The 13617-nt window shown below is 37.5% G+C and overlaps 1 protein-coding gene across 2 annotated transcripts in view; it reads right to left on the minus strand.

Moving 5' to 3' along the window:
• gtdc1 (glycosyltransferase-like domain containing 1) overlaps positions 1-13617 on the minus strand; it is a 54633-nt gene that overhangs the window by 16283 nt on the left and 24733 nt on the right. For both annotated transcript variants that reach the window (XM_065251609.2, XM_065251610.2), the window contains exons 5-6: positions 6643-6735; positions 5962-6138 (exon numbers count right to left, since the gene is read on the minus strand). In XM_065251609.2, coding sequence (XP_065107681.1) covers positions 5962-6138; positions 6643-6735 — 270 coding nt within the window. The remainder of the gene's footprint in view (positions 1-5961; positions 6139-6642; positions 6736-13617) is intronic.

Consider the following 13617-nt stretch of genomic DNA (forward strand, 5'->3'; position numbering starts at 1 on the left):
GATGGGAATGCACAAGCACAGAGAATAAGAAACCTTAGCTATTCATTTTGTGTCTATTATTAACAATAAGATTTTTTTAGACCGCTTTGTTGAGCACTTTTTCTTCTCCTGTCAATCTTGTCGCCATCTCTTACTCACTCCCTCTGCTCGTGCTTGACCGTGCACGCAGGCATGTATCTGCTGCTCAACATACAGTGCTTTATAAGCATTGTTTTCTTAAAATTTCTTAAAGCAAAGAAATAAATAGGTTATGTGCATTTTGCGTGGGAACAGAAGATCGGATTAATATCCATTTAGCCAAGACTTATTTATGTGGTTAAATGTAAATGGAAAAGTTTAAACAAGTTTTATAGCTATCTGATCAGAGAAGTGACCTGGTGTAAAAAGGCCCTATAATGACTCCTGAAATGTAAAAAAAAGTCATTGTTAAATAATGTGAAATAAATATAGTAAAAAGGACATTCTGAAAATGTATCTTGTGCAATGATGAGAAAATTGGCAAAATAATTTTTGAGAAAAAATTTCAGTTCCTCGGTATTCAGCCTTTGCCTGAGTTTTCATTTTATTCGGCTTCGGGCAATAATTTTTCTTTCGGTGCATCCCTAACCCTTTTAGATCCGTTATTTTTAAATTCCCACTGAAGCACCTTGAAACGCACAGGATTATTTGATGTGGTGATGTAATTTTAACTGAAACAGGAAGTCAGTGAGAAACTATCGAAAAGACCCTCCCCCTTATAACCAAAATAATTTCGCTAGTAGCACTGTTTGATCACACATGATCTGCTCTGTGCTATTTCTCGGTGTTGCTGCTCATGTGACACTGATGCGATATCAGACTCCATTCACCCTAATTGAAAGCATATTTACACAATCTGAATCATTTGTTATCCCCTATATAGTGCACTATGTGCCATACCCCACATAAGAATAAGTGGAGGTTCTGTGCAACGTAGGGGGCGGGACGATTTAGCATCTAGAGGGCATTTGATTGAACAGAAAATGTGATGAGAAGCTGAAGTGTAGGATGATGTCATAAAAATTCTAGACTTTTTAGCGTGGGTGCCAAACTGAGGTTTATTCATAATCATTCTGTGTAAATATAAACTTTTTATATATTGACCGAGTAAGGTCATATCAAATATTAAAATTAAAGTGTAATCAATGACTGAAATCAAACTTAAATTCAACTTTATCCTGGTTTCATACGCGGTGTCACATATATTCATAAAACATATTTTCAGGTGTCTGCTGACTGCACCCCAGTTCATTTTATTCTGCTACACAATTTCTGTGAGATGCAAAAGTTTTATTCTGAATTGAAAACGGCCTTCCAACATGCCTAATGAAAATGTTCCTCCTAAGACAATGAACCTAATTCCTTCATTTGGACTGCATTTCTGTGTCCCAAACTGTGGAGCTAAAGTTTTTTCAAAACACTGACAGATCAGTGGCAAGGTTCATCCACTGAGGTACATAACCGAACATCCTTACAGAGCTCAAGTACGCAGCACAAAAGGGGCTTTGACAAATCTCCAAGCATGTCAGCATCGCCGTTCTGTACACGAACTAAGAAGAAGCTCTCCCCACAAAAATGACGATGTTGAAGGTCAAAAACAATTACCGGGGCAGAAGCGCTTTGACAAAAGACACCTCCCACTTGGGTGGAATCTCCTTAGATGAGGTATTAGTGAGGGCTTATTTCCTCTCATTTCCGGTTCTTTTATGTTGCCTTTTCCCCCATGGCTTGACGTTGATTCCCTCATTAATTTTGCAGCCTCTTTGATTCGCCACAATGTGGATGTGATTGCTACCACCTCTGTACTAAGACTAGTTGACCTGCGGGGAGGTGACATGGCGACTGCAGGGATACTTATTACCCAGCCTGTCAGTCTAGTAACTTAAACAGACTGCATGTAGCCGTGATGCCTTATTTCCTACTGACAGCATAGCGGAGGGTTAATTAATATGTCAGTTATGTTATGCAGGGATTGCAGGCGCTCGACATGCCGCTCACAGTAAATCTGAAAGAGAGTAGACCTGCGGATGCACGCTTACACACAAGTTCTCAGCTGTTTGTATTTGACATCATGAATTGAGAAATTAAGTTTAATAAACAAAGCATACATATTAATTAAGGAATTAATTTAAATTTCTGGCTGCTACATTTAAAGGTTGTTTTAATGCACATGGAGGTATGGATGACCCAAATTAAGTACAGTAGGGGACACATTTTGTATGTACTGTACAGTAAAGACAATCAAAACAAATCAAGACAAAACTTGCCTTAATCTCCAAGGCAGCTCATAAAAAGTAAATATACTTGCAGTGTATGCAGTGGCCCAGAAAAGCCACAATGTCAAATGTAGCAAAAAAAATATGTTAAAAGGAGACTTGTCACAAAAATCGGACTTTTCCATGTTTAAGTGCTATAATTGGGTCCCCAGTCTATCAACTTTAAAAAATTGAAAAAGAACAACCCAGTAACTTAACATGCAAGCATGTGGAAAAATAGGTTGAGATTTAGCTCCCCTTGTGATGTCAGAAGGGGATAAAACTGCCGCTTAATCTGCACTATCCAACCACACCACTGCCATTTAGTGCAGATATCAGTTAATTTTTAAAGTGCATTTTAAAGGACACACCCAAAACGGCACATTTTTGCTCACACCTGCAAAGTGGCAATTTTATTATGTTATAATAGATAATCTATATGCTATTTTGAGTTAAAACTTCACATACATACTCTGGGGACACCAAAGACTTATTTGACATCTTAAAAAGTCTAGTATATCCACGAAAAATAACTCTGGCAGAAGTCACTGCAAAAAACAGTGAAGTTAGTGTGAATAAAAGTTTAGCATAAACATGGTTTGACATTTGGTCATATAATGCAAGAACACTCTCACTTTATTTACTATGAATAAAATACTTTTTGGTGCCACTATAAATATATTTCCTGCTCCCTAAAACAAAAATGTTGTGTTTTGTCACCCTTGACCTCAGAGTGCAATGAGACAGAAACCAAATAAAACAAATAAAAAAATGGGTTCTGCAGGGACCCGCCGAATCCTCATTAGCAGTCATCCGGTACCACTTAAAAGAATATGATCCTCTCATTTAGACAGCTATGATTAAATATTCCCCTTTAAGTTGCACCCATGAGGTGCATGTTTTAAAATTCAAACTCTATTTACTGCAAAAGCATGACGTTAAAGGATTCAAATCAGAAGAAAGCGAAAGGGCTAATTAATGGGGCTCTTGAAAGACCAGGACTCAGTTATCTGGGGATTGATTAGGGTCAGCTGAAAATACCGGAGGCAGATCTATCCGTAAAACGAGACAAAACAAACTACGGCCGCGTGGATTACATTCCTGACGTTTCTCGTGGGGAGGGATGCGTGGTGCGGTCTTAATGAGGCAACATCAACTACTGTATACACCGTATAAATGATTGAAAAATGTATGTGGTGACGTTTCGATTATTGTTTTGCGCCTGATTTAATAGACGTGATTCATTAGTTTTAATTGTGTGCAAACATCAAAAGTCAAATAATTTTTTGGAATTCTGCCTTTGCCTGTTTGAATTCCTTTGTGGCGTTTTCAGAGCTCCAACAAATCATGTTCTTTCAAGCGTCATTCTTCTCTAATGCTGGTCTCAGTGGCACAGCTTTGGCGATGAGCAGGGCGCAGGAGGAGTCTGGGAACGTCGAGCGATCCGTGCCAGCAAAGAGTGGTGATACGTCAGTGCCTGCGTCTTTTTTTACTCAATTGGTGCCCGCTGAACAGTCTGGGAGAAATGGGAGGTACACAAATAATTCTGGATTTCAAAAAGCCTACACTGCATAATTGCCTGTGGAGAATGATAGCTTAAAAGACAATGGTCTAACAGAAGGGCAAGTCCATGTGACTGTTTGAGATTATGTATTTCAATAATGGTTGAACGAATGTACTCACTGGAATTTTGGGGTGCGAAGAGCATGTGCCTGTTGGTCACTATAAAAGACAAGGTCGGTTGAAAAAAAGCATCCGGGGTAAAACACAGAGTAAGAAATTTAAAGGGACAGTTCACCCAAATCGATTGTGTTAACGTTTACTGTCCTCACCCTAATGTTGTTAAAAAAAAAACGTTTTCAGCGTGCGGCCCCCCTTGTGTATGGCACATTCCTTCGTGCCCCCCCCAAAGAAAATGTATGACAATAACCAGTTAACAAAACATATTAAATTATACAAAGTAGTTCTGTTGGTTAGTAGCCTTATTTTTTTTTTTAGGTTTAATTACACAGAATTCATGATAAATGTATGTATTTTATAAAATGTCATAAAACTGGTGCCCCACGGGCCGGCACCATCTCACAGCCCCCAATTTGGGAACCACTGCTTTAGATACACAACTTTTGGCCTCAATAAAATCAAAGTAAATGAGAAATATAACAAAAACATAAAACAAAGGGAGTCACATAGGTTTGGAAAAACATAAGGGCGAGTAAAGATTTGACATTTTTGGGTAAACTATCACTTTAAGGCCTCATTACATCAGCACCTGCAAACAGCTGCCCTCTCCGAACGCCCGCCCCAGTCAGCGCCTGCAATAAGACAGTCCTGTAATCCAACAGATGAAGACCTATCCAGGCCACATGGAGATTAACAATCTGCAACCAGTGATGATGACACGAAAACAGAGGCTGAAAAAAGGATGAAATGGGACACGCTGTCGGAGATAATCCAAGTCCCTTCTTATTTTTCCAGCAGCTCTCGCCCCGCGTAAATCCTAATTTAACTCGGACCAAAGCCAGAGTTTATGAAGCGCGCATGTTAACAGCGCTAATCCATCTGTGTTTTGCTCAGTTTTGAAGAGATTACACAATGGGTGCTATTGTTACTAATACAAGAGTAGGTGAATGACAGAGACATAACACAAACAAACATTGCAAAATCCCTTTTGCCAGCATCAAACTTCGACACTGGTGGTCTTTTTGGTTGTTAATCAGATTTATGGGTGTTTTTTGGTAAGGAAACATATCATCGCTGCCAAGAGATGAGCAAAGAGTCATGGGGGAAATATGTGGCTGGAGCAATGGGTTCCCTTTAAAAAAAACTTCTTAGTCCATGGCAGATGAGGTAAAGATACAATGTTGTTTGGTTTCCACTCATGCCAAAAAGAGTTTAAAATATGGGGAGTGGAAGATATTTAAACTTCAACAAAAACCGCAGAGCGATCCTGCGGGCAATAAAATATTTTCTCATCCCTCCCCCAACGGCCCCTGCGACCAACTCAGCGGCACAGGAGTTTTCTTCTGTTGCTGCCTCTGCAATTGAGTTTATCTGCATATACAAACTTCAATCTGATTATTCTTACACTGGCTTTGCCAAGATGCACTTTGAGAAACACTTAGATGAATGTTACGCAAAAGCGTCAAGAGGGTCGGCTGAAAGATTTCACGCTCCGAATGAAACCAGGGGTCTATCTATGCACGTTTAATGCTGTTATCAAGCATGTTATCCATTTTCAATGCTTTTGCCTTACTGTCAAATAACTCTCTGGATAATCCAAAGCAAATAACTCACAGAATGGTAGTTGTATACAGGTTGCTGTTTGAGAAACTTTCATGTTGCAAATGTTTGAAGTCTGCTGAGAAACAAGGATCTCACATTACAATTACGTGTGAGCGCTTTGTTTGGTGGAAACAGTTAAACTGGTGAGATCATATTATGCTCTGCGGAGCAAAACTAATTTGTGCTTGAAAGTTATCGATAAGTCTGAGACGAAATTCTATTCTGTTTAACTATTAAAAATGCATTTACAAGTTCAATTATAAATGTATAATCACTAGCTTCAAAAAAGTTAATGACGAAACGAACCAGTGAAATATTCAATGCATTATTTTGGGTGTCATTTTCTATAAATAAATGAATGTTAGATTAACTCTTAATACATGTAACATGCAGTAAATATTCTTACCAGCGATGTGGCCAGACTATGTGGAGTGGCCGAGGCTTGTCTCTGTCATCATCAAACAGACGGCATGCTGACGGATTCTGCGGTGCCTCCTGACCCGATGCCACGCTCACAGTCTGCGGTCCTGTCTCATGTACTTTCCCTTCAGGTGATTCAGTGTCTTTTGTAATGTCGGAAAAACTGCTCGGGGTCATTAAAAGATCACTGGTTAGGCATCCTTCTTTCATGCATTAAACAATAATAGGATCAAGCAGTTGCTTCACAGCAATTGATATGTAACTGATGCTTATACTGGATTAGCTTTACAATTATTTCTTGTCTTGTGAATATGGTGGTAAGACAGTAAGTTCTGTAAATTCATTCACTCTTATTCAATGATTCATTTGCATCATTATAAAAAAAATGCTCATGATAGTCTTTGTGTGGTGTGATATATTTTTAAGCATGTTTGTAGGTAAAATTGTAGGTAAATATTTCCGGAAAATTATTAAATACATTTGTACGTAACTGTATTGTGTATTAAATATTTTGAATATACTGAAGATCTCTTTTTTGTTTTGAATAATGTTTTTCTTTAAGTATCCATAAATATTTAATAAAATATTGAATATTATATTCAATCCTATATTCATCAGTCCTGTGTGTTTAAATATGTAAATAATTAACAGTGCAATGTTGTGTTACCTTGCAACTGATGTGTAATCAGTGTGTTGAACAGCTGGATTGTGAATATCCTGCCGCCCTGAATGCCTGAGACATTTGTGTGCGGGCAGGAATCTGAAGACGAAAGGAAAAAGTCCTATAACACTTTATAAGAAAAGACTCTAGAAAAAGAAAGACTGTAAACACATTCATAATTGCCCCCATCAAAGATATTTTTCTTCTAACCTTTATTGACTTTTGTAATGAAAAACGACACAAGCAGCAAATAATTCATATGCTACACCGGTCAGTACATTATGTTTAAGCAAAATAAACAAAAAGGTAACTAAAACCACATTTTAAAAAGGTCTCATGTGGCATTTCTCTCTCTCCCCGGCCCTAAAATATGTCAAGCACACAGCCAGAGTGATGGATTCTGCAACCACGACGATTATTACAAGTTAAAGAAGTTAAAACAAGTCACATTTTCACGTAATTCTCTGCCAAAAGCAATCTATAAAGCACTGAAAGTACATTCTCCGTGTCCTGCGACTGCAGATCCTATACGCTGCCTTCATGGCACCGCGGGTCCTAATTGTAGGTTGCGTGATGGACGCAGGCCAATTAGCTGCATGAGAGCGAGATTCCCTTATGCTTACTGACGCGCTATTATTTTTTGCAGCAGAGCAGAACTGAAGGCACTCCTAAAATCCAAAAAGAAACAGCCTACAGTACAGTTGCTATGAAATGACAGTTACACAGTACTTTAGTATTGCATTAATGAATACAACAAAGCCTAAAATAAGTAAAAAAGGCTGTTGAAGATATTCGTTTCTGATGCAATATATAAAACAAAGATTCATGAGCAGAACTAACAGCAAAGTCTAGACCAAAAACTTCTCTTAAACTTATTTACTATTATCTTACTATTTTCTCCAAAATTAAAAATTGGTAAGAAACTGTAGTATATTGTGTAGAAGAGTATGTTATAGTAATTAATTACTACACTTTGTTAATTTATACTTGAATATTCTGTGCTATTACAGTACCGATAGTGAACTGATAAAGTGTTATAATACTGTAATATACTGTAAAAACCTTTTTACATGACAAAAATACTTAATTTTCTAGTACTACATCTATTTTACTACAGTTTACTATAGTAACTAAAAAAATACTATAGTATGTATTCATGTGGAAGCTCTTTAAAAACTATTACAGAAACACAAAAAAAATGACAAATAATGGAAAAATACAGTTCATTCAACTGTAGTATACTTTAGTATTTACTATAGTAAACTATAAAACATTGTAATACACTGTATAGTACAGTATAGTAATTACTACACTTTGTTAATGTATACTATAGTATTCTGTGCTATTACAGTACTATAGTGAACTGATAAACTATATAAATTATAACTGTAATATTCTTAATTATTTACTATGTTCAAAAATACTTTATTATCTAGTCATTTTACTACAGCTTACTATTATAGTAACTAAAAATATACTATAGTATGTATTCATGTGGGAGCTGTTTAAAAACTATTACAGTAACATTGCCAACCTCACAACAAACCACATGGGGGTGTGTCATTACCCCTCATCACATAAAAATTGCCATGCTTTAACCATTTCAATACTTCGATTTTGAAAATTTAATAAAAAATGCAAAATAATGGAAAAGTACAGTTCATTCAACTGTAGTATACTTTAGTATTTAATATAGTAAACTATAGAAAATTGCAGTACATTGTATAGTACAGTATAGTAATTACTACACTTTGTTAATGTATACTTTAGTATTCTGTGCTATTACAGTACTATAGTGAACTGATAAACTATATAAATTATAACTGTAATATTCTTAATTATTTACTATGTTCAAAAATACTTTATTATCTAGTCATTTTAATACAGCTTACTATTATAGTAACTAAAAATATACTATAGTATGTATTCATGTGGGAGCTGTTTAAAAACTATTACAGTAACATTGCCAACCTCACAACAAACCACACGGGGGTGTGTCATTACCCCTCATCACATAAAAATTGCCATGCTTTAACCATTTCAATACTTCGATTTTGAAAATGTAATAAAAAATGCAAAATAATGGAAAAGTAAATTTCATTCAACTGTAGTATACTTTAGTATTTACTATAGTAAACTATAGAAAATTGTAGTATACTGTATAGTACAGTATAGTAATTACTACACTTTGTTAATGTAAGCTATAGTATTGTGCAGTATTAACTACTGTGTATTGGTAAACAAGTAAATACTGTAATATATTTAAAATTTATCATGGTAAGGATCAAAAAGCTATAGAACAGGAATTTTAGTACAGTTTATTATAGTAAATCCATAATCATTTTTTCATGTGGGCTAGCCTTAACAAAGTAGATGCCTTACAGAAAGCTAAAGTCCCTGTGGTGGAGGGAAGCAATACATGACGAACTACAAACCAATTTAACACGACTTCCCGCAATATGTTTGTAATATATAGTGTCCTTCCAAGTGCTGGAGAACTCATCGGCTTGAAAACAAAGAGATCTGTAAAGCGTAAAGAGTTTCTCTCCGAGTTCCCCATGGATTTCTAACACGCCCAAGTTAGTTACCAGTCACAAATGATTGTACAATGAAAGAAAGCAATGCACTATTTTCCTTTTCAACCATGTTGAGATCACACATTTTAAAGAAAATGGTTCCAGGTTCAGCCGTACTACAGGACCCAGGCGTGCATGTGTTTATAAATTTTGAATCAGCTTTCATCTACATGAACGCAACTTCAGAAAGCATTAGTCAAAAACAGATAGGTAAATTATGGCCTGCACCGAAAAACCTTCAAAGAAAACTCTTCACAGGCAAAGCTCTAATCATGCATTCATCCCAGTGAATATGCATTTAGAAGCGATCAATGGCCATCAAAATATGAACCATCACAATGTCATCATCATTCTGCGGACGTCCCCCAAGAAAGACAGAGTATCAATGAGAGCAGTCACTCAACAGTTCACCTCCATTAGATTAGCCATTGATAAAAGTGCCAGGGAAGAGTTTCGCAATGGATGAATTAACTAACAGATGTAGACAGGGGAGCCAGGCTACATAAAGCCGCACTAAAGAGATGACAAGAAGGTGGGTTCAACAAGGTATGAGCGATGGAGCTGCCTCACAAGCTAGGAGGAAAATTTCATTTCGAGGGCCATTTTGAAAATTACACGAGGAGGTTTTGACTAGGCAATAAAAACACAGCCGCGTCCACCAGCAGGAGAGGGAGAACGCCACCAATTAGCTTATTTATAAATCAGACGCAATTTCAGTGATGACTTTTACCTTGCGTTTGATTAAATGTGAAAGGATGGTTGGGGGAAAGTGGAGGGGGGAATCAAAGTCAAAAATCATTTCATCTAATTTCCTTTATTGGCAATAATCACGAGCAGTCTCTTTTTCCCAGGCTAATGAAAAATTCCATTGATCTTGAGGTCGGCCGCTGCGACGGCTCAGAGGTGGAGCCAGCTACTGTACGTGTGAGCTGTGCTAAGTTTCTTTAGCAACACTGCAGTTTGGAAAGTTCATCTGTGAAGATCAGAAAAGCTTAGGGAAACAATCTCGACTCAATCGAAACAATTCGCCGTATAATTCTCAATACCACAGAAAACTATTTTGAACGTTTTTTATTTTTGTTAAACCAAACATTGTGGTTACAGTAAGGCGCTTTACAATGAAAGTAAAGCGTGTCAGATTCTGGAAGATTAACAGGCTGAAACATGAGACTTAAACATTACATTATTCTGTAAAATTATGTCTTATTTGAGGTGGAGATATCTAAACCATCTTTTGTGGAAGAACTGTTATTCTGGGCATTATTAGTGACCAATGTGATATCTGTTAGTATTGTCAACAAAGACATGTCACAGACTCGATGTTAGGTGAAGATGTAGTAAGTGGCGCTTGTTTAGACTTCTGGCTGCTTTACCTTACTGTAAAATATTAAATCTATAGATTTCACATTCTTTTGCTAAGAGATAATGCTACTACATGCTTGGCTTTCTTTTTGATATTCTTGTGTAAACACCACACCAAACTTAACATAACTTATGTCCCAAAGTTATATTATACTTTTGGCTATACACATGTATATTAAAGGGACACTCCACTTTTTGGAAAATATGCTAATTTTCCAGCTCTCCTAGAGTCAACATTTGATTTTACCATTTTGGAATCCATTCAGCTGATCTCCGGGTCTGGCGCTAGCACTTTTAGCATAGCTTAGCATAATCCATTGAATCTGATTGGACCATTAGCATCGCGCCTAAAAATAACTAAAGAGTTTCGATATTTTTCCTATTTAAAACTTGACTCTTCTGTAGTTACATTGTGTGCTAAGACCGACGAAAATGTAAAAGTTGCGATAGTGATATTACGCAGCAGCCGAAAATAGTCCCCTTAGTAACTTTCAATAGCAGGGGACTATTTCCGGCAGTGCGTAATATAACTACGCCTGCTGCAGCCATGTTACGACAGCAAAGTCGCTTGATTATTACGCCAGTTTGAAAGTATAGTCCTAACCATATCTGCCTAAAAAACTGCTACTTTAGTACACGATGTAACCTACAGAAGAGTCAAGTTTTAAATAGGAAAATATCAAAACAATTTTTTAGCACGATGCTAATGGACTAATCAGATTCAATGGATTGTGCTAAGCTATGCTAAATGTGCTAGTGCCAGACCCGGAAATCAGCTGAATGGATTCCAAAACGGTAAAAATCAAATGTTTAACTCTAGGGGAGCTGAAAAATAAGCATATTTAAAAAAAAGTGGAATGTCCCTTTAATGTCTTACTTTCCATTGCAAGTGCCACATCGTTATAGCAATTTTCAACAAAACAAAACCATGGGGGTGATCAACATTTTGCCACAAACGTTGTTGATTTAGCTAAACCTATATTGAAACTGGAACCTTCCTTTAACACTTACTGCCCACTGAGCAAATGCAAAACTTTAAAGCAGCCAAGTGTGTAGTTTTGAAAGCACCGTCACTAGCATTATCGCATCAGCGTGTGGGTTTGGTACGGTGGCTTGACAGAGGTCCGACGCAATGGGCACAAGGGACCTGAAGAGAGCATTTGAGATGTGGACGGAGAAGGTCATTACTGCACATTAACATCTACATTCATTATTACCAACTGACCTCATAGTCAAATGCCAAATCTACTGCTACAGCCAAAGCACACAGCCTGGACTATGTGACACCGAGCTAAAATATTATACCTCTGAGGGTGGCAGGGTGAGAGCTCCAAATTTTAATGACAATGAGTGACAAAAGTAGGTCAAGGGAGGCAACCAAAATAAAGCCTTCTAGAGATTTGCCACAGCACTAGACTGGACTTTAAAGAACTACATCATTTTCACACAACGCAGATGACGGATATGATCGTATCGGGTTGTGGAACATGTTAGCTATGACAGACTTTTTGTATTATGTAATGTGCATATGGCTCAACAAATCTGACATGGAATGGGCAGATTTTGACACAACTGCATAAGCCATGACATCTGCCATGTGAGACAGGCACATAACAGCTTGATTGCTACAAACTAAATTTTATATTAAAGCCGCCATTAAAGTATAGGTGTTTATCACATTTCACAACATTTTCAAGGTACTGCAGGTGTTACAATTTTGTAACATTTCTACATTTTCTTTCATGGGACATCCTAAAGACCAACTAACCAACTGAAAGCTAGATGACTTTACAGAACAGTAGATAAGGTAAAAGATGCAGTTTCGCCATGTTTCAGTTACACGCGGCGCATATGTTATGATCTCATGATTTTACAGCCAAGCGCGTTAGGCTTGCTTGCATTCTCTTCTTTGTTAATATTGCTCATGAGGCTGAGCAGGTGTTAGCATGACGAAAACCCTTATGTGCGAAGACCGTGATGGCTTAATCCCATGTTAGCCGCAACTCTTCTTGAGTAACTCAAAGGCCTACTAACATAATTTGATATAACACCCCCATCGAGAGCAAACAATAAATGAATGCACATTTGTTTCTATTATTTAATAAATACCTGATTACATCATAGCTAAATTTACTCAGTTGCTATAGGGACAAATCTCTGAAGCCATGGATTTATCCTTGATTCGTTCCTATTTATCACGATTCGCTCCTAGCACTTGAAAGCACCATATGGACTCAATTGTGGTTCGTTCCTGGCACATGTGATCTAGAGATCAGACGCATGCCATACCTTTGGGTTTTACCATTGGATTATTTTCACAGGGCAAATACTAAGGAGTCCTCGTGCCATAAGGATGAAGATCCCTTTTTAAAATGTCCTCGGATCACGAGGTGCTGGAATCCAATGTCAAAGAAGCAAATGAGAAAAGGTGCCCGCCAGATGTTTCACCGACAAGATTAAACGCTTGGCGGTTTGATTAAGAAAGCACATCTCCTCATCACTTCATCCTGCCCACATTAAGGCTTAGGAGCAATCAAAACAGAGAGCACTATGAGATGAGTAGCAAGGCGTATGAGGATTTGGAGCCGGGTGCCAAGTGATGTGTTTCTGACCGCTGGTGGCCATCGTAACTGAGGGAGTATGACGCCATCCATAGAGACCTGAGCAAGAACATAACAAAGCAAACAGAATCAGCAGAAATGATGCAAACCGTGAATATCGTGACCATCATGCCAGACAAGGCAGGTTTTAATAGTTATGAGTATTTTAAAACATATTTGTGCTGGACCATCGTCAATTTTTCCAATACACAGAAAGATTTTCTTCTGTTGTCCAGGGATGAAATTACCGAATGAACGATGTATCGACCGAAGGACCAGAAAACACGCGCAGTATTCTTAAAACGTTCAATTAAATAATGTAACCCACACAACTATGAAGCTATGGCACTGGTTTGTGTAACAAGGTGATCGGCGTCTTTGATGCAACTTTATTACTTCGATATGGGACCGAGGCGCATAATTTCCACTGCCGCGTTCCCTTT

This window comes from Paramisgurnus dabryanus, chromosome 15 (genome assembly GCF_030506205.2).
Source record: "Paramisgurnus dabryanus chromosome 15, PD_genome_1.1, whole genome shotgun sequence".
Taxonomy (NCBI): Eukaryota; Metazoa; Chordata; class Actinopteri; order Cypriniformes; family Cobitidae; genus Paramisgurnus; species Paramisgurnus dabryanus.